Genomic DNA, 20,951 nt, shown 5'->3' on the forward strand with positions numbered 1-20,951 from the left:
TGGGGTGTGCTGTGCCCTGTGGGTACTGTGTGTATATAGCAGGGGGTGGTTTGGGGGTGGAGAGGAGGGGCTTGACAAAGTGAGCTGTTAGAGCCAGGAGTGTCTTTTCAAAATTTAGGATGTTGGTGTGTTAACAGCCCTGTGAATTCTGCTGTACATTTTTCATACCTACATAGAGCTAAAAGATTATTTTTTTTTAATGACAATGTGATATTTTCCTAAATGAGGCTTTAGGTGAGAAGCTTATCAAGGAAAAGATTTTATGGAACCAAACAGCAAATAAAATCTGTAATAACCACTCTCATCCTTTCAGTTAAAAGTGTTTCTGAAGTCAGGTTGGAATTCCTGTTTGTGTTAGTCCTGGCTGAGTTTAGTTAATGAAATTCAGATATTTTCGCTCTTTTGTTTCCCAGTGTTTTTTTGGGGATTTTTCTTCCTCACAGCCCCCGACTAGTACCTGAGATAGCTAGCCTATGTCTCCTTTCCCTTTCCTTTTTCCCCTCCTTCCCTCCCCGCTCCGCTCTATCCCCTTCTCGTCTTTTCTTTACCATCTCCTTCAGGTTTCAGCGGTTTGTTTGTGCTGGCAGCCGGCTTGGACGAAGCTGTCTCAGTGCGGTGTTTGTGTGCAGCTCTGCCAAATGTCTACAAACAATAAATGCTGGAGAGGGTGTGGAGAAAAGGGAGCCCTCTTACACTGTTGATGGAATGCAAACTAGTACAGCCACTATGGAGAACAGTGTGGAGATTCCTTTAAAAATTGGAAATAGAACTTCCATATGACCCAGCAATCCCACTGCTGGGCATACACACCGAGGAAACCAGAATTGAAAGAGACACGTGTACCCCAATGTTCGTTGCAGCACTGTTTATAATAGCCAGGATGTGGAAGCAACCTAGATGTCCATCAGCAGATGAATGGATAAGAAAGCTATGGTACATATACACAATGGAGTATTACTCAGCCATTAAAAAGAATACGTTTGAATCAGTTCTAGTGAGGTGGATGAAACTGGAGCTGATTATACAGAGTGAAGTAAGCCAGAAAGAAAAAACCAATACAGTATACTAACACATATATATGGAATTTAGAAAGATGGTAAAGATAATCCTGTATGTGAGACAGCAAAAGAGACACAGATGTATAGAACAGTCATTTGGACTCTGTGGGAGAGGAAGAGGGTGGGATGATTTGGGAGAATGGGATTGAAGCATGTATAATATCATATGTGAAATGAATCGCCAGTCCAGGTTTGATGCATGACACAGGGTGCTCGGGGCTGGTGCACTGGGATGACCCAGAGGGATGGTGTGGGGAGGGAGGTGGGAGGGGGGTTCAGGATGGGGAACATGGGTACACCCGTGGCAGATTCATGTTGATGTATGGCAAAACCAATACAATATTGTAAAGTAATTAGCCTCCAATTAAAATAAAACAAAAAATAAAGACAAATAAACAAATTGATGGAAAAAAATAAAGAGTGCCTCTGGGAACAGAGAGCCTCTGTCTTGACGTCTTCTTCAGCTCGCTGGATCTGGAGCACAGCCCCGGGAACTCTCATGGTCTCCTTGTGCTGGAGCCCCCTCCATGAGACATTCTCCAGTATCTAGTGGCCGTTCTTCCCAGGGAAACCATCTCAGCCAAATTACATGCATTTTCTCTCTTAGCTTTCAGTTATTATTATTTATCTGGCCTCTTTCCTCTCGTTCAATCTGACATCATCTTGTCATCATCTGGGGGACTAAGCCCTTATTTTGCAGTTTGCAGAAAATTGCAATAAGAGCTTGGTGTAGAACTCATAATCGTTTTATAAGCCAGGTTGCAAATGGTGTTTACAGACCAAAGGCAAGAAGTCAATAGGTTATATTTGAGGAGTAGTTGGCCAGTGGGAAACATAGTGCACTATGGCTTTCAGGGAGAGAATGAATCCTGGGTCCGTGTTTTCTTATGCTCTATACTTTAATAGTCTTTATTTTTAAGAGCAGTTCTAGGTTCACAGCAGTATTGAATAGAAGGTTCTGAGGTTTCCATTTCCACCTTGACCCCACCCATACATAGCTCCCCCCTCCACCATCAGCATGCCCCACCAGAGTGGTATATTTTTACAATTGATGAACCTATACTGATGCATCATTATTTTCCAAAGTCTATAGTTTATATAAAGTTTCATTCTTGGTTCTGTACATTCTATGGGTTTCAAAAAATTGTATACAAAGATGTATGTCCACCATTATAGTACATACAGAGTATTTTCACTGCCCTAAAAGTTTTTCTGCTTTGCTCATTCATTCCTCCCTCCCCACAACCCCTGGCAACCCACTGATCTTTTTACTGTCTTGATAGTTTTGCTTTTTCCAGAATGTCATATAGTTGGAATCATACAGATTAGTATTTTCACACTAGCTTCTTTCACTTACTAGTATGCCTTTAAGGCTCCTCCATGGCTTTCTATGCCTTTGTAGCTCATTTCTTTTTTAATAGCAAATAACATTTCGTTGTCTGGATATCTCATAGTTTATCATTTCACCTACTGTACAACATCTTGGTTGCTTCCAAGTTTGGGCAATTTTGAATAAAGCTGCTCTAAACATCTGTATGCATATTTTAATGTGGATATGAGTTTTCAACTCCTTCTAGTAAATGCTAAAGAGTATGAGTGCTGGAGCATATGTTTGGTTTTGTAAGAAATGACCACTGTCTTCTGAAGTGGTTATATCATTTTGCATTTCCGTCTGCAGTGAATGAGAGTTCCTGTTGCTTTGCATCCTTGCCAGCAATTTGGTGTTATCATGATTCTGAATTTTGTCATTCTAATAAGTGGGATGGTATCTTGTTTTAATTTGGGTTTCCCTGATGGCATATGATGTGAGGCATCTTTTCATAGGCGTATTTGCCATCTGTATATCTTCTTTGGTGGAGTACCTATTAAAGTTCTGTTGTTTTAAAAACAAGTTTTCTTTTCTCCTTAGCATAAAAGCCACACATGCTCAAAACTAGCTAGCAGTTTCCCTTCATTCTGTGTTTTACAACTCAGATGAGGGTGTGGCTTGCTGGGGCCTGCTGCTGCCGCTAAGTCGCTTCAGTCGTGTCCGACTCTATGTGACCCCATAGATGGCAGCCCACCAGGCTCCACTGTCCCCAGGATTCTCCAGGCAAGAATACTGGAGTGAGTTGCCATTTCCTTCTCCAGTGCATGAAAGAGAAAAGTGAAAGTGAAGTCACCCAGTCATGTCCAACTCTTAGCGACCCCATGGACTGCAGCCCACCAGGCTCCTCTGTCCATGGGATTTTCCCGGCAAGAGTACTGGAGTGGGGTGCCATTGCTTAGTTTGGGTCAAAAAAAGCCAGAGATGTCAATATGTGCAAGCCTTCTTTAATTAGAAGCATGAAGATTCTAATGAGTATATGAATGAATATATATGATTCTAATGAGTGTATGAGTCAGGTTTTGTCGGTAAAAACAGAAGACTCCCCAGGTATCTGAAGTAGGAAGAGGTTGAATAAGAAGAAATGGAGTTGGCATAACTGGAGCCTTCAGTTGGGAGACTGAGGGAGTAAAGGCAAGCAAGATTTCAACACAAGAACCAGGAAGAACAGGCTCGCAAGAAGCCATCACCATGACTTCACATGGAGAAGCGGATGGCTCCCAGGAGGATGCATGGAAGCCTAGGGAAAAATCCTTACTGTGTCTGTCATCTGCTGATACCCACATCCTGGTCTGCAGCTGCCGCTTGGGGAACAACTGGCTCTTCTCTTCTGTCTTCAAAATCTCAAAATGCTGGCCAAACCTAACTGGGTCTCCTGGCCAGGGAGCTTAGGCACTGTGGAATTTGAGCTTCTCATCCCTGCAGTACAGAGGAGAACTTAGACAGGTAGGAAGGGTCTGATTTTCAACCAACAGTATCTAGCACAGTTTGTTTGTTCACTGACTGAGGAGTTTACGGTGGCTAGAGTCTATCACACTGATCATAAATCTCCTGACATACTGTAACGGCCAACTTTAAAATCTGAACCTAGGGGAGTAGAGAGTGTCTTGGATAACGTCCCTAGATCCACCCTGCCTGCTTCTTCCCTGCTTCACGTAGCATTTCCAGACATGCCCCAGAATGAGTGTCTGGGAGCAGGCCAGGTGCTGGTGCCCTTGTCCTCAGAGTGCAGTGTCACTTGTTTTTCCTTCACTGGAAGACCCAGAAGATGCTTCCCTCCACCCTCTTGTACTAATCCTTTCCCGCCGGTGATCCTACCCGCTGACAGGTGCCCTGAAATAACCTTGGCTTTGGTTGCTTTCTGGTGTGCCTGCAGCCAGTAGGCCAGTGGCTCCGAGTATGCAGGCCTCAGAGTTTCCCTGACAGTCCAGACGCAGCCTGGGAGGGAAGGGCGGCCTTGATGACACTCCACTGGGGTCAGAGCAGGCAGAGTAAATATCATCCTGACTCACCATTAGAGCAGAAATGAGGCAGGACAGCATGCAGTGACGGCACAGTTGCTGGGGTGCTCACTACCTCTCCTGGCGAGTCAACAGCTGCCCTGCCAGGAATAGATCCTATTCCATTTTGCTCACTCAGGTGGCTCTGACATATCAGTCTCAGCTAGTTTGGGGCACACCGCTGCAAATCAGTGTTCAAAAATAGAACCATCCTCATCCATGAATTGCTCTCAGGCCTTTTTTTGTAGCCCTATTATGTCATTTTGAAAGGCCTTCAGACAGAGACATTCATTTATTTGGCTGGAAATTGGGAAGTCAGGCCAGTGAAAGGAAATCTCATGACCTCCTGGGTCATAGGAACACGAAGATAGTAGCACTCTCGTTAGCCTAGAATGATTCAGTGACATCTTGGAGCATCAGTGCATCATACTTCTCTCCAAGACAACATGCTTCCCTCCTCACATAGTGATCCCATGAACTTCCACTTCCCCATTTGACATCATGATTGGTCACTTAGAAGCACCTAAAGACACTCAAAGCCATGGACTTGAATTTTATGTAGAGTCAAACTCTTTCTCTTCAGAAACTGAAGAAGTCTTTGGATGTATCTCTTGGTTAGATATTTGACTCTACAGAATCCTATTCAATGTAAAGAAAACACAAGCAAGTGTGCAATACTTTTTCACACCCTCATCATTGCTATCAAGTTACAATCTAAGAATTTCACTGAAAAAATACTCCTCCCATCTATGGTCTATTGATTCAGAACCTGACTTCAGTTCCTTCATCGTGTCACCTTGGAGAGTGCAGAATCATTTTACACTCTGTGCTGCACACCATTCCCTCTGATTTCTGGGCACCCTTCCTTCTACAATGAGGCTCTCATCCTCCACCATCATCAGCCTTCTTACCCCTCCACCCCCCCACCTCCATGAATTCCTTCCCTGTGCTTCCAGATGTGCACAAGTCACTCTGGGATATGATATTTGAGTATCTTGCTAATAGTTATCCTTTTTATTTTAACCTTAAAGCTTCTCAGCTAAGTGATCTCTACTTATGAGTACATTTCCTGCTTCTTCCCACTGTTATTTATCCCTTGAAATCTAGTTTTGGGACTTGTGGTTTTCCTGAAACATCATTTTTTTTTTTTTTTTTTGAGAGTCACACCAGTTTTCATTGCACATCACAGGATATTCCTTTAGAGTCATTTCAGACCATATGCTCTTAAATGATAACATTTCTGCATGTCTAAATAATTCTATACCTACAGCACTGATTCAGGAGAACATACACTTTTTATTCAAGAGAGCTTATTAAGAAAGCTCTGTCATCAGGTAATCCAGCCTGCAACAACAATTTGTATTCAGCCGGCAATATGTTCAGAATCTGATGGTATATTCAGATTCAGCTCCCTGTCCCTCTCAAAAGCTAGTCTTCATACACTGCCAGCCTACTGCAATTGTGTTTCATATTCAGAGAAATACTACAAACTACAACATCATTTATTCTTAAAAATCTCTATGGGCTGCCCTGTTTCCAGGCTCAGTAGTCCTTTTCTCTTTATCATCTCTGACATATTTTCTCAGGTCAGCAATCCTGATGCTTAGCCATAGCTGCATAACAAACCAACCCCAAATTCATTGATCTAAAACAACCATCAGATGTTATTGCTCATACAGGTTTGCAGCTTGTTAAGTGTTTGTCTGATAAAGGATGGCTTTGGCTGGTGTCTCTTGCTTCGGGCTATGGCTGCTGGCATAGCCCTGCTGTACACTTAGGTTCAGCCAGGGAGGCTCTTTCCCACGTTTCTCCTATCCTCTTCCCATAATCAGTGAGCAAGCTGGGGCCTGTTCTTCTCACGGTAATGGTAGAGACACAGGAAGCTAAGTGGAAACATGGAAAGCTTCTTAGAGTCTTGGAGCTGGAACCGTGTCACTTTTTCCCACTGTTGCTCAGAACAAGTCATTTGGGTAAACCCAAAGCCATGGGCAGGAATGGTACATTTGCTTCTAATGAGGCTGCATGCAGGGAATTGAAGCCAGTCATTCAGGGTGCCATGCCTGAGACTCTCTTCCACTCTGGCTTTTGTGACTCTATACTGTTCTGAACTCCAGTGACCTTTCACTGGATCCTCTGTGTGTAACTGTGGATTTTCAGCAATTCCCTTGTTGCTTGCACTATGGTCTGGTCTTCATTAATAATGTCTTTAAATGCAATTATCACCTCAGTGGTAAAGTACCCTTCAGATATGCATTTCAAGCCCCATTTTCTCACTAGTATTAGTCTGTTTCCTCTACTCAGAGTTTAGTTTGTGTGCTTCCCTGTCATCTTAAATTCAGCAATTCTGAGAAGAATTTATCTTCTTTCACCTAAAACACCTTTTCTCTTTACTTTCTGTTGACCCTTGTCAGCGGGACCACCCTTATACTTTGCACTTGTCATTTTCCCTTCTCTGTCCTTCACACTCCATGTCATGTGCCACACTAGGTCCTAACACGTTTTCTTAAGAAATGGCTCCCTTATCTTCCTACGATGTCTTCTGTTGTCCTTACCCTCTCCCCGCAACCACTCAAGGTCTACACTCACCCTTTAAGTGAGTATAGAACTCAGTTATTCAACCTTTCTATGAAGTCACCTTCTCTGACATCTCTAGATTTCTTAGGTTTTCTTTGCTTTTGAACTTCAAAACAAGTTCTAATCCATGCTACAAAAGTTATCAATATTGTCAATGATCGACTCAGTGATCACTGGCATAATTTGTTTTCTTCAATTTGTATGTGTCTACATTCTCCAAAATAGACTAAAACCCAAGGAGGCAAAGTGTTGCACTGAGGGAGCGTAGTTTAGTCTGGCAAATCTGGTTTGAGTCACATTTGGCTTCTGATTACCTGTAAGTCTCGAGAAAATTACTTCTCTCATCTATAAAAAAAGATGGATTATTTACACTAAGGAGTCTTGGGAAGGAATGAAAGAGAACATGTGTGGAAAGCACTTAGCATACAGTAGGCTCTCAATAATGTTTTGGTTTACTTTCCATTTTCCTTTTATTTTTTCCCATAGCTTCTTGTTGCTGTTTAATATTGCTATGTTCTTTTTACAGGTTTTCATTCACTCTCCCAATTCTAAAGCAAATTCCTCAGGTTAAGGAGTTAGTGTCCTTTTGTATCTCTTAGTTATTTGTTACTTGCATTTGTGAAAGGTGTAAATCATGTGATCTGAAAGGCTTTACTGAGTTAAGAAAGCCTTTTGCCTCAAAGTTTCAAGGAAAGAGTCTGCTTGTACTGTGAACTAACTGAAGTTTCTATTGAATAGTTCCTCTTTCTAAGTATTTATTTATTTGGCTGGGCATGTCCTAGTTGCAGCATGGGGATCTTTGATTTTCGTTGCAGCATTCAAGATCTTTTTTTTAATTGCAGCATATAAACTCTTAGTTGCAGAAGGTGGAATCTAGTTCCTGACCAGGGATAGAACCAGGGCCTGCTCCGTTGGGAGGGCAGAATCTTAGCCACTGGACCACCAGGGAAGTCTCTGAATGTTTCCTCTTTTGAATAACTTATTTTCCTACCCTGTTTAGGAATACAGTTACCTTTCTCAAAAAAATTTTTTTTTCTCCAGAGTATCTAGTATTGGTCATGTCTTGCTCAATGTGAATTTTAATCTGGATTTTTCTTCTTCTGGGCCTCTCCTTAATGATCTATTGATTGACTCATTTTGCTGTGCTCAGTAGCTTTTGTCTTCTTGCAAAGCTTGCATCCCTCGAGGCCACACCATCCATGGTCATGTTGGATCCAAAAGATGCCCATCACATTACCCTGTTTCACACACTGAGACAGGGGGTGCTCCTTGCTTACTAGCAGCTGTATAAGAAAAAACCCTTTTCTACATGACTTGGATGAAGGCTCCTTGTTGATTTGTAGCTTTGTAGCTGACACAAAAGTGGGAAAAACAGAAAAAATTCAAAGTACTAGAATAGAATAGCTATAATACCGGAATCACAGTAATAAGGTAAAATCCAGGAGATAAAGACCCATATTCACTACTAAACAAGTTTGATTTGGGGCTTCTCAGGTGGCACTAGTGGTAAAGAATCCGCTTGCCAATGTAGGAGAGGCAAGAGACGCAGGTTCAATCCCGGGGTCAGGAAGATCCCTTGGAGAAGGAAATGAAAAAACCCACTCCAGTATTCTTGCCTGAAAAATTCCATGGACAGAGGACCCTGGTCAGCTACAGTCCATGGGCCACAAACAGTTGGACATGACTGAAGCAACTGAACACGGAGCACAAGCTTTATCTTATAATTCTACAACAAAAATAAACAGACAAAAAACCCTAGCATAATGTGATTCTGTCTTAGTAAAGGTACAGAGTTAGTCTTTGTTAATGGAAATCTTAGTCCCATTTAATTGATGCTAATCATATCTGTTCAGTTCAGTTCAGTTCAGTCGCTCAGTTGTGTCTAACTCTGTGACCCCATGAATTGCAGCACGCCAGGCCTCCCTGTCCATCACCAACTCCCGGAGTTCACTCAGACTCACGTCCATCAAGTCAGTGATGCCATCCAGCCATCTCATCCTCTGTCATCCCCTTCTCCTCCTGCCCGCAATCCCTCCCAGCATCAGAGTCTTTTCCAATGAGTCAACTCTTCACGTGAGGTGGCCAAAGTACTGGAGTTTCAGCTTTAACATCATTCGTTCCAAAGAAATCCCAGGGCTGATCTCCTTCAGAATGGACTGGTTGGATCTCCTTACAGCCCAAGGGACTCTCAAGAGTCTGTAGTACTGAGTTAATTCTACATGACACACTCCAGAAAGATTACTGATGAACTGAGGGCAGTTAGAGGAGGATACCCAGGGACTGGATGGTCTGGAAATCCTTCATGACAGGAGACACAGTGCAGAGCATGGCCCTAGCTGCCCCTGAGTATCAGGAGGCTGGTCTGTCTGGATAGAGTAGCCTTGCTTTATTTTGTCCCAGAACATGGAACCAATGCTATCAAACAGTGGAAGGTCTGCCTTATCAGGGGCTAAGTTTCCTGAGTTTTCCTGAAGTTCAAGCTAGAGCTCAATAGCTACTTCAAACTGGCAATGACCACTTATATTTAGTCATTACCAGGTATTAGTATAAATAGGCACTGTTGGTATGAAAGTGTTAGTCACTTAGTTGTGTCTGACTCTTTGCGACCCCATGCGACTACAGCCCACCAGGCTCCTCTGTCCATGGACTTCTTTAGGCAAGAATACTGGATTGGGTAGCCATTCCCTTTTCCAGGGGATCTTCCCAACTCAGGGATCAAACTTGAGTCTCCTGTATTACAGGAAGATTCTATACCATCTGAATCACCAGGCCAGCCCACTGTTGATATATGTATCAACAGTGATATATGTATCAATAGATATAATTAATTCTCACAATAACCCTAAAAGTCAAGTATTGCAATTATTCCCATTTTAGAGATTAGGAGACTGAGGCTCAGAGAGTTTGTTGCCCATGATCACACAGCTAATGAGTGGCAGAGCTGGGGTTTGAATCCAGGTATTCCAGTACTGTTCTGTCTCTAACAGGTGTTCTAGGTGGGACTTCCCTGTGGAGTGTACACTTAGCCTGCATGTGCTCTAAGTCCCCTTTCATCTTGAAATCTTTTTCATAGAGCTAGTCCTTGGTCTATCAATAACAGTTAAATATTCATATATGCTTCATCTGTGGTTTGAATAATTTTGTAAATTTATTTGAATCATGTGTATTTTAAATATTATCTGGAGGTGGAAAAAATAACATGAAATTTAAGGCATACATTGATTGATTTCCTCTTTCTTGAAAAGTGATTGCACGTTCATAAGAGTTATAATACACCTCTCATTTTTCTTGACTCGTGCAATAGACCCTGGAGTTCTTTTTAAATCCCTGGGAGTTATTAGAGTTGCTCTGAATGATTCAGATGAGAGACTGGAAAGAAGGGACATTAGTATTTGGTGAACATTCTCCTGATTCCTGGAACTGTGTTTGGAGACCTATGTATATTATCTCACTTCCAATAAGCTAATGAGCTAGACATCATTCCCATTCTATAGATGAGTGATCCAGGGCTCAGAGAAATTACCCACATGACACCACTGGTAAGCTGCAGAGAATACATTAGAACCCAGAGGCATCTGGTGCCAAAACATGCATTTTCAACCCTACCATATTGCTTCTTAGTCACAAACCATGGAAGCTACCATGGCTTTGGCCAAATTCAAGAGCACCATGGGGAGTAGATGTATTTGTTACCCATGTCCCCCTCTCTACACTGACATACTCACACCCTCTCTTCTGTTTAGAGCTTCTGAGAAATTTGAGAAAGGAGTAGTGTCTTCAAAAGTCTGGGCATTCAGAGGGAAGAATTCTTACATAAGGTTTGAGTGCTTGATAAATACTTTTGATTTTACTGTTACTACTTATCCTCCTATTGCCACCATTCACAGCAAAATTTTATGGAACTCTACTAAATTTTAAGCATTCTATATTCATATACACCATATCATCTCATTTTGACAAGTCTGTGAGTAAATATTAATAGTCTCATTTTACAGATGAGAAGCGAAGGAGGCAAAATGACTTTCTCACTGTCAGAAACTATGGAGTACTGGGAAGAGAACTTAAACTCAGTTCTGCCTGACTCTAAAGTCCATGTTCTTTCTATCACCCAATGCTTTATTTAAAACACCTGCACCTCTCCCCCAAAAATAAGACCTGCACCCAATACCAGTTATAAAATACCATAGGTGGAAGGCAGCCTTTCTTTATCTGAGGTTCAATCCAGTGACATCTTCCACTAATCAAAGTAACCCACTGCCACTCATTGATCATGCTTGAAAGTCATAGAAATGCACCTGTTATATTAATTTTGTATCTTAAAATTCTACTGAATTAATTTATTAGTTCTAATACATTTGTGCGTGTGTATGTGTGTGTGTGTGTGTGTGTGTGTGTGTGTGTTTGGAGTCTAAAGTTATCTATATACAGGATCATGTTATCTGTAAACAGAGATAACTTTACTTTTTCTTTTCCAATTTGAACTCCTTTTATTTCTTTTTCTTGACTGATTGTGGTGGCTAGGACTTCCTGTACCATGTTGAATAGAAATAGTGAGACTACACATCCTTAGCTTGCTGCTGAACTTGGTGGAAAAGCGTCCAGTTTTTACCATGATGTTAACTGTGGCCTTTACTGTTTTAAAGTTCCTTCTGGGGCTTCCCAGATGGCGCTAGTGGTAAAGAACCCGTCTGCCAAAGCAGGAGACAAAAAGAGATGTGGGTTTGATCCCTGGATCAGGAAGATCCCCTGGAGTAGGAAATGCACCCCACTCTAGAGTTCTTGCTTGGAAAATTCCATGGAAAGAGGAGTCTGATGGACTAGAGTCCATGGGGTATGGCGCAGTTTCTGTGAGTTAGCAATCTGGGAGCAACTTAGCTGGGTGGCTCTAGACCAATATCTCTCATGAGGTCACAGCCAAGCAATCCATAAAGCCTGCAGTCTCTGAGGCTTCACTGGGGCTGAAGGGACCACTGCCAAGCTCACACATGTGACTCTTCACTTCCTTGCCGTGAAGGCCTCTCCATAGGGCTCCTACTAAGGAACTAGTAAGAGAGACAAAACCTAAGATGGAAGTTTTTCTTTTTTTAATAACCTACTTTTGGAAATGACAAAGTATTACTATGGTTATATGTTACTGATCACCCAGACCAACCCTGGTAAAATGTGGGAGGGGATTACACATGGGTGTGCCTACCAAGAGGCAGAGGTCACTGGGGGTGCCTCTGAGGCTGGCCACCCCTTTCCAGTGATAGTCTTTCAAGCCCTACGCGTTCTTCAGTTAAGGTGTATGTGTTTCCAGAGCAGATTAACATACTAACAGGCCATTAGTTAATTAACCAAGTAGTTGCCACTCTGAAGAGCAGAAAATAGATGGGCAAGCTGTGTGTAGAGGGGAGAACAGAAGAGATGAGAAAATCTTCTCTGTGGGGCTTTAGAAGAGAGTCAGTGGGGAAAGATTTGTGGGAGGGAGTCTTACACAATTTGTGGGAAGGAGTCTTGATAATAAAGACAATAAAAAGCAGGATCCCTGTCTATAAGAGGAGGGGACAGAGTGGGGGTGGGGAATGGAGAGACGTCCTGTCTGCTGTCTTTGCAAACATCACCTACTGAGACCTTGGCCCTGCAGCCACGGTGTCTGTGCAGAGATGGACGGTGCAGGCGCCTTGCTTCACTGCTGGTTAATTAAATGTCGCTTCCAAAGCAGCTGGTAGAGTGTGTGCCTTTACAGCATCCTCAGTTTGGTTTTTCTCTTTTTCCCTAAATCACACATTTTAATTAACCTTCAAGCCCTTGCTGGGGCTTTGAAAGAACTTAATTGGCCAGCAGGGATTGGAACACACAACAGCCAGAAAAAGGCTACATTCTCAGTTGTTTTCACTCTGAGGACTTATGAAATTGAAATTACTGTTTTGTTTCATTCTTTGAAGCCCAGAGCTACATGTGGATTCCTATTTGGAACTGCCAGAAGCATCTTTGAATGCCTAAGTGAAAATTGAAGAAAGGTATTTAAGCCGCAGTGACATGTGAGTATTTAATACTTGAATCTTTCATTCATCTCGTGTCTTTGGGTGTACAATAAGAGTTGAACTCCTACTGGCTTTTTTTTGTCATCCTCATTTAGGAGGGGAAATATTTTGACCCCAATATAATACAGCAGATTTTCAGTCAGGTAGGAAATTGTCTCTTGAAATCAGAACCCTTTAAAAGTTGCAAAGGGTTGGATCCAACCTAGTGACTGAAAACAACAAATAGATTTTCAGATGTTTTTGGTTTTGTCAAATGTAAGTCTGAGATTCACAGTCAGTGTGTGTATTTTTCTCCATATGAAACCATGTAAAAACCATATTGCAGGTACTTATTGAAAACTAATGGCATATAGAGATCAAGGCAATAGTTAAACACTGGCATGTCATCAGAATAGAGGAGATTATTCTCAGGAGAAAGCTACCTGAGTGAGTGGGAGATAAGAACAGAGAATCAAGAACTGGGATGCTGAGAGTCTAGAGGAAAAGAAACTGGAAAAAGTGATGGAGAAGGAGGAAAGCTGTGAAGGAAATTACGGAGACATCTCCAGAAAGGGTGATTAGACATCTTAAAAGCTGCAGAAGTACCAAGGAAATAAATAAGAATGAAAAGAAGGCAACTGGATGTAACAAAAATGGGAGGTGCGGTGACTAGTTTTCTGAGCTTCGTTTTTATTTTGTGTCAGGAGTTTGCCTCACCAGGTCCTTTTACCTTGTGTTTTGGTTATCCGTTACTGGATAAGAATCCAAGCCAGAAATTAGTAGCTTAAAACAAAGCTGTGTATTTGGTCACAGTTCTGTGCATGAGCAGTCTGGGCTTATGATTCTATACCCATTTACAATGTGTGGGTTTTTTCCTCACACCACGAAGCAGTTCTCTGACATCAGCTGAGTGTCCTACAGTCTGACTCGACTCTGACACTGTGTGCCTGGAGATGGTGTCATGTTCTCAGTTCTGTAAAGCTGCAGCCCCCCCGCCCTTGAGACACCAGTCACGTGTCCAGTTTATCACCTGAGCACTTGCTGGGCCACTTATAGGTTGAAGGTTCCAACAGCCTTCTCCTTGGGTGTGATCAATTTGTTGGAGTAGTTCACAGATCTCAGAGAAATACTAGTTTATTATAAAAGACTGTAGCTCAGCAACACTGTAAGAGATGCTTAGGGCAAGGTGTGGGGGAGAGGTATGGAGCTTCTATGCCATCTCCAGCAGACCATTCTCCCCACACCTTCATGTGTTCATGGCCTGTAAGCTCTTTAAACCCCATCCTTGTGGATATTTATGGAAGCTTCATTACACAAGCAAAATTGACTAAATCACTGGCCCCTGGCAACAGGCAACTGACTCAACCTCCAGCCCTTCTTCACTCCTGGGAAGCCAGGAGGATGGAACTGAAAGGTTTCAATCCTCTAACCAAGCTGTTTGATTTTCCTGGCAACCAGCCTCCACCTTTAGGTGTGGTTCCATTGTGGCCTCATTAACATAACAAAAGACACCTTTATACTCTCATCACTTAGGAAATTCCAAGGGCTTTAGGAGTTCTGTGCCAGAAACATGATTCAGCAGACTAAACAACAACCAGAAACATGAGGCAAAACCAGTTTCTCATTATGAATCATAGTGTCATAGGACTAGACTCAGCTGGGAAACCCTCCTGCTCCTCTAGGGTTGGCTGGACTCATTCACATGTTCTCAGAGTGTTGGTTGGTAAACTCGGGGTTGGGGCATTCATGGATGACCTCATTCATTTCACTGATGGTTGGTGTTGGCTCTCGATGGGGCCTCTCCACGAGCTGCAAGGCATTTTCAGGCTTAGCCTTGGAAGTCACACACTATCACTTTACCACATTCTCTTGGTCCAGGAAAGTCACAAGCCCAGCTTACATCAATGGGGAAATAGAATCTATTTCCCCATTCACGTGATGGGGAAATAGATTCTACTTGGTAGGAGGACTCGCAGGTCACACTGCAAAGGGAAGTTGATACAGGAGAGCGTCATTCATTGGAGCCATTATTGTAGCAATCTATCATAGGCAACTAGAAATACACAAAAGGATCAGAGTTGTCTAACCCTATACTATTTCATGCACACTATTACTAACATTTTTTTCATGTCAGAATACATCTTACAATGGTACATTGCTTCTATTCAATTAGGAAAAAGTTAAGGCATAAGTGAAGTGAAGTGAAGGCGTAATGGATAAGTAACCAAAGGAGATGTCAGCCTTTGCTTAAACCTAGACTCCTGCTTCTTGGCCCATGAGAGACCCACCTAACTTCTCTCTTTCAAGAGACAATCACTTTATCAGTTTTCTGATGTTTTAGTGACTGAAACTGGGTTAGACACAGGCCTTCAAGCTTCTCTGCATGAGTCAGGGGCCTTCACTTAAGGTGATGGGTGAGACCATTCTGCAAGATTATGAGAATGAACCCATGGATCTATGATGTGCTCCCTGTCAGTGGAATTGAGCTCTTCTCCAACCCCCATTCCATTTACCTATTTCTCTTTCCTTTTTAATATTCCAAAGAATAACTGTATGTGAGCTTGTTTTTTAGTATGTGTGTATTGCAGTTGATTCAGAGGATTTACTTGTCAGTAACAACCTGGAATGGAATATCCAGACTTGACAGTCAAGATATCTATCTTCACTGTTGCCTTGAGGAGTCAGGGTTTGTCCTTAAGGAACAGTTTCATAATCAGTAGTGGGGAGTAACTTGAACCCAACAATAAGCCGCAACAGCAAGAGAAACAGAAGATACAAGAGCAAAGAGGGAAGGGATCTAATACTACCCTCAGCTCCTGTTGTGTCACACACTGAGGTGTGCATGTCACGAACGTGCTCTCATTTGGGTCCAGAGCCACCAGCAAGACAGCTACTATAACTCCAGTTTTACAAATGAAAAAGTTGCAGCTCAAAAACATGAGTAACTTGTCTAAAGTCCCACAGCAAGTAATCATTGGACCTTGGGTTTTGACTAAAGTTTAGCTGATTTCAGTGTGTGTGTTTTGTCCATTTCACAAGGGTGATAGAGTCGTCATTTCATAGTGAAACCTTGTTAGGAAAATCATATTTTCCATGTTCTGCTGAATTCTTTTGTTCTCTATTTCATAGTTCAGTTTTTGTCTTCTATGAAATCTTGGATCCATGATGATTTAAAGTGCCAAGGTTGCATGGTATCCTTGGCTCTTGTTATTGTTTAGTTGCTAGGTCATGTCTAACTCTTTTTTGAACCCATGGACTGTGGTCTGCCATGCTTCTCTGTCCATGGGATTTCCCAGGAAAGAATACTGGTGTGGGGTGCCACTTCCCTCTACAGGGAATCTTCTCAACCCAGAGATTGAACACATGTCTCCAGCATTATAGGTGAATTCTTTACCACTGAGCCACCAGGGAAGCCCGTATCCTCCACTCTATAGACTGCTTATATTTTATTCTGACCTCGATCGAGTGTTTCTTTTCCTCTCTTTTTTAGCAGTTGGTGATCAGGTCAACCAAAAATGCTAGTGAGTCCGTATGGTTGATGGTTAGCTGCTTGTTAGAGAAGAAGACCAAAATAGATATGACAAATTTACATTTTATTCCAAGGGACTTCAATTGCCTGTATCATCCCCATCCGCCACTGTTCTGGAAAAGAGAGGGTCCACATACCCTTACAACCTCTCCTGATTTTGAAAAGAATATTCCTTAAAGGAAAAAGCACAAAAACTTGGGTAATTGAATTCATAAAAGTGTGAACATCTCAGAAATTTTTTTCTAAGGAAAAGATCTTAGGAAAACTTTAATTGATTTTAGTTATTATTGCTGGTAATTTGGGAAACTAGCAAGGAATTATCTTTATCACTTTTGTGCCTCTGTTTAATGCTAATTCAAAAATCCCACACAGGCTGTTTAATTGGTTCTCTGTTTCATAAAAAAAGAAAAAGAAATGCATAAACCTGGGCAGTGACTTTGTTTCTAGTTCATAAAAATTGCTTAGTTTAATTATAACTGCATTTTGTGTCTCATTATAATTTATGCATTTGAGATATTTACACTAAGTCTTTACCCAGCTTCAGTGTAATAAAAACCAAGTCTTCCTATTTTTGTACCTTATTATTTCTCCTGTGTTCCTAAAATGATATGGACTGTATTGAGAGAGAGGAAATGTGAAGTCATAATTAGAAATGGCATTTATGGAGTACTTACCTTGTGCCTGGCTCTGGGATAAGACTTTCTATATCTTAATTCATTAAATTCTTGCATATCCCTCTGGGATAGGTGCTAATATTAATACTAAGCCTATTCAAAGGACAAGAGTTTTCTGGTTCAGTGAGATTAAGACATTGGCCAAGATCAAACAACTACTAAGATGGACTTGGTACTGAAAACTTGTTCTGACAACAAACTCTGTATTCTATACTTGATTCTCAACTCATTTATTTGCATCTCTAGAAGTTTTCTTAAATCACACTTTTAATTTTGAATACAGGTAGATTCATGTGCAGTTGTTAAGAAATAATACAGAGAAGATTCCTATACACCACTTATCCAGTTTTCCCAATGATATCTTGCAAAGTATGGTACAATATAATGACCAGGGCATCGATATTGATACAATCAAGATACAAAGCAGTTCTGTTATGAGGATCCTCCAGCTACCCCTCTTATAGCTACATTGACTTCCTCCTCACCCCATCCCTAACTCCTGACAACTCCTTTCTTCTGATGGCAACATTTAAAATCATTTACCCATTTCTCTTTATTTGACTCAAATCACATTGTCCTAAGTTTCCCTGAATGTCAGTTTCACTGTCTCCCATTATCTCTCCAGTGACTTTCTTGCACTGCTCTAAACCAGGCTCATAGACACACCCCTGTGACTGGGAAAAAGTAAATTGTTTTAATAGTGACTTGCTAGAAATTACATATCCACCATCAGCATCTTCCTCAGGGTATCTCAGCAATGGGAGCCTGGTTACATAATGGGCCTGCCACACCTCCTCTCAGCAGAGTCTTTTCTTTCCTCCAGTGTGAGGACAAGCCTCACCTTTGTCTTTATGAATTGGGTGCAGTTCTGTTTGAAGATAGAAGCTAGGTTAAACAACTTCTTAGCATCTATTCTAGGTCTATAAATCCATGATGCTTTTACTTATCAAATAGACCTACTATGGTTAGAAAAATGTTTTTCTACAATGAAATTTAGTATGTCTTAGCAGTTTAGCAGTTTGAATAATTACCAGTGGCAACCAGCAACTTTGTCCTTTATGAAGAGAGGTACTACAACTGACATCATTTGCTTTAAGAAGTAATGTGGATACCATCCTTTCCTCTCTATTTTTCCTTCTTTCTTTTCTACCTTTAGCTAACATTGAATAAACACTACATACTGAAGTGACTGGGAGGTTCAGTTCAGTTCAGCTCAGTCGTGTCCAACTCTTTGCGACCCCATGAACCGCAGTACGCCAGGCCTCCCCGTCCATCACCAACTCCCGAAGTCCACCCAAACCCATGTCCATTGTGTTGGTGATGCCATCCAGCCATCTCATCCTCTGTTGTCCCCTTCTTCTCCTGCCCTCAATCTTTCCCAGCATCACAGTCTTTTCAAATGAGTCAGCTCTCCATATCAGGTGGCCAAAGAATTGAAGTTTCAGCTTCAATATCAGTCCCTCCAATGAACACCCAGGACTGATCTCCTTTAGGATGTACTGGTTGGATCTCCTTGCAGTCCAAGGGACTCTCAAGAGTCTTCTAGAACACCACAGTTCAAAAGAATCAATTCTTCGGCACTCGCTTTCTTTATAGTCCAACTCTCACATTCATACATGACCACTGGAAAAACTATAGCCTTGACTAGATGAGCCTTTGTTGGCAAAGTAATGTCTCTGCTTTTGAATATGCTATCTAGTTTGGTCATAACTTTCCAAGGAGTAAGCGTCTTTTAATTTCATGGCTGCAATCACCATCTGCAGTGATTTTGGAGCCCAGAAAAATAAAGTCAGCCACTGTTTCCACTATTTCTTCAGTGCTCAGCCTTCTTCACAGTCCAACTCTCACATCCATACATGACCACAGGAAAAACCATAGCCTTGACTAGATGGACCTTTGTTAGCAAAGTAATGTCTCTGCTTTTTAATATGGTGTCTAGGGTGGTCATAATTTTCCTTCCAAGGAGGAAGTGTCTTTTAATTTCATGGCTGCAATCACCATCTGCAGTGATTTTAGAGCCCAGAAAAATTAAGTCAGCCACTGTTTCCACTGTTTCCCCATCTATTTGCCATGAAGTGATGGGACCAGATGCCATGATCTTAGTTTTCTGAATGTTGAGCTTTAAGCCAACTTTTTCACTCTCTTCTTTTACTTTCATCAAGAGGCTTTTTAGTTCCTCTTCACTTTCTGCCATAAGGGTGGTGTTATCTGCATATCTGAGGTTATTGATATTTCTCTCGGCAATCTTGATTCCAGCTTGTGCTTCTTCCAGCCCAGCGTTTCTCATGATGTACTCTGCATATAAGTTAAATAAGCAGGGTGACAATATACAGCTTTGATGTACTCCTTTTCCTATTTGGAACCAGTCTGTTGTTCCTTGTCCAGTTCTAACTGTTGCTTCCTGACCTGTATACAGGGGGCAGACTGTAGACTGGGAGGTAGAGGAGACCTGTAGACTGTAGACTGAGACCTGTAGACTGGGAAGTAGGCTTGGGCAATAAAATGGTGTTAATACTTACTTGTGTCTTTAAAGATTCACATTATTTGACAAGTTCTCAAAATAAGAGGACATAAAGTAAAACAGGAAGCTGAAGTAGTATGATCATAATCACAAACTAGAAGAACTGGGGTTTGGAACTAAGTATGTCTGATTCCAAAGTCGGTCATTTGCACTACACGGTGCCATCTTGATAGTGAGTTTAGAGAAGGGAGAAATTATTCATGTGTTGGAACGATGATGGAAGTGTTCACAGAATGGGAAACCTCTAATCTGGACCTTGAAGGATGGCCAGGATTCTCAGTAGATGGAAGGACCTGGGCAGAGAGAGTGGAGACCATAAGAGTGTATTTCAGCACTAAAAAGGACAGATTCTGGGTATGGCATTTGTCTTTATGTTGAAACCTGTGGTTATTTTTGCTACTGTAACATTTCTATGGGACAAGAAAAGGTGATTTGGGATAAGAATATGTAGAAATGCCAGACTAAGTACTTTGTACTTTATTCTATGCTCAACCGAAAATAGGAGTTTTTATGTATTGTTGCGTTAATAGCCGTATGAATAGTGACTTCTAGAATTTCGGGATTTGGTGTGATTTCTCTCCCACATTGGTTCTGGGGTTGGCTGTGTGACTTGCCATGTGAATTTGGTCAGTGGAACATAGATAAAAATGATTCAGACAGTGGTTTGATATGTACTTGAGACTGCTGTTGTGGAAGGCTGTTTCCTTTATGTTAGAAACATGGAAAGGTCATGTGGAAGAGAACTGAGGAACCATAGATCTAGTTAAATAAGGCCACTTTAGATCATCCACCACTCAGAAAGATGAGCAAAAGAACTGCCCAGCTGAGTTGAGCCGAAATTGTAGAATCATAAGTCAGTAACTTAAGTCCTTAAGTTTTGGAATAGATTGTTAAATAGGAAGAAATAACTTATTCACAGATATGTAAACTTATTGAAGGTAGGGCTTATATCCTGGTGCCTAGATAAGTAACTTCATGGCTGACCCAGTCACTCTGCAGCAACAAGGGCAGTGATACAATTATCCAGGAAAGGTAAGAATAGTAATTGTCTATGAGAGAAGGATATATGGAAGTCTCCTAACAAGCCCTTGAATTATAATGATGGGTGGGTCACTTAGACAAAAACTCTCTTTGCCCCAAACAGATGTTGGTTAATTCAAAATCCTTCTCAGTGATTCTTTGATCACTCAGATGTTGAGATTTCATCTCAATTTGAAAATACAT

The 20,951-nt window shown here is 41.6% G+C and overlaps 1 protein-coding gene across 1 annotated transcript in view; it reads left to right on the top strand.

Moving 5' to 3' along the window:
- The window catches only part of NECTIN3 (nectin cell adhesion molecule 3), a 195,817-nt gene extending 182,808 nt beyond the window's left edge, over positions 1 to 13,009 (top strand). The window contains exon 8 of the mRNA XM_027515881.1: positions 12,926 to 13,009. Within this exon, the coding sequence (XP_027371682.1) occupies positions 12,926 to 12,994 (69 nt within the window). The 3' untranslated portion in view covers positions 12,995 to 13,009. The remainder of the gene's footprint in view (positions 1 to 12,925) is intronic.
- The last annotated feature ends 7,942 nt before the right edge of the window (positions 13,010 to 20,951 follow it).

Source organism: Bos indicus x Bos taurus, chromosome 1, assembly GCF_003369695.1.
Source record: "Bos indicus x Bos taurus breed Angus x Brahman F1 hybrid chromosome 1, Bos_hybrid_MaternalHap_v2.0, whole genome shotgun sequence".
NCBI classification, from domain to species: domain Eukaryota; kingdom Metazoa; phylum Chordata; class Mammalia; order Artiodactyla; family Bovidae; genus Bos; species Bos indicus x Bos taurus.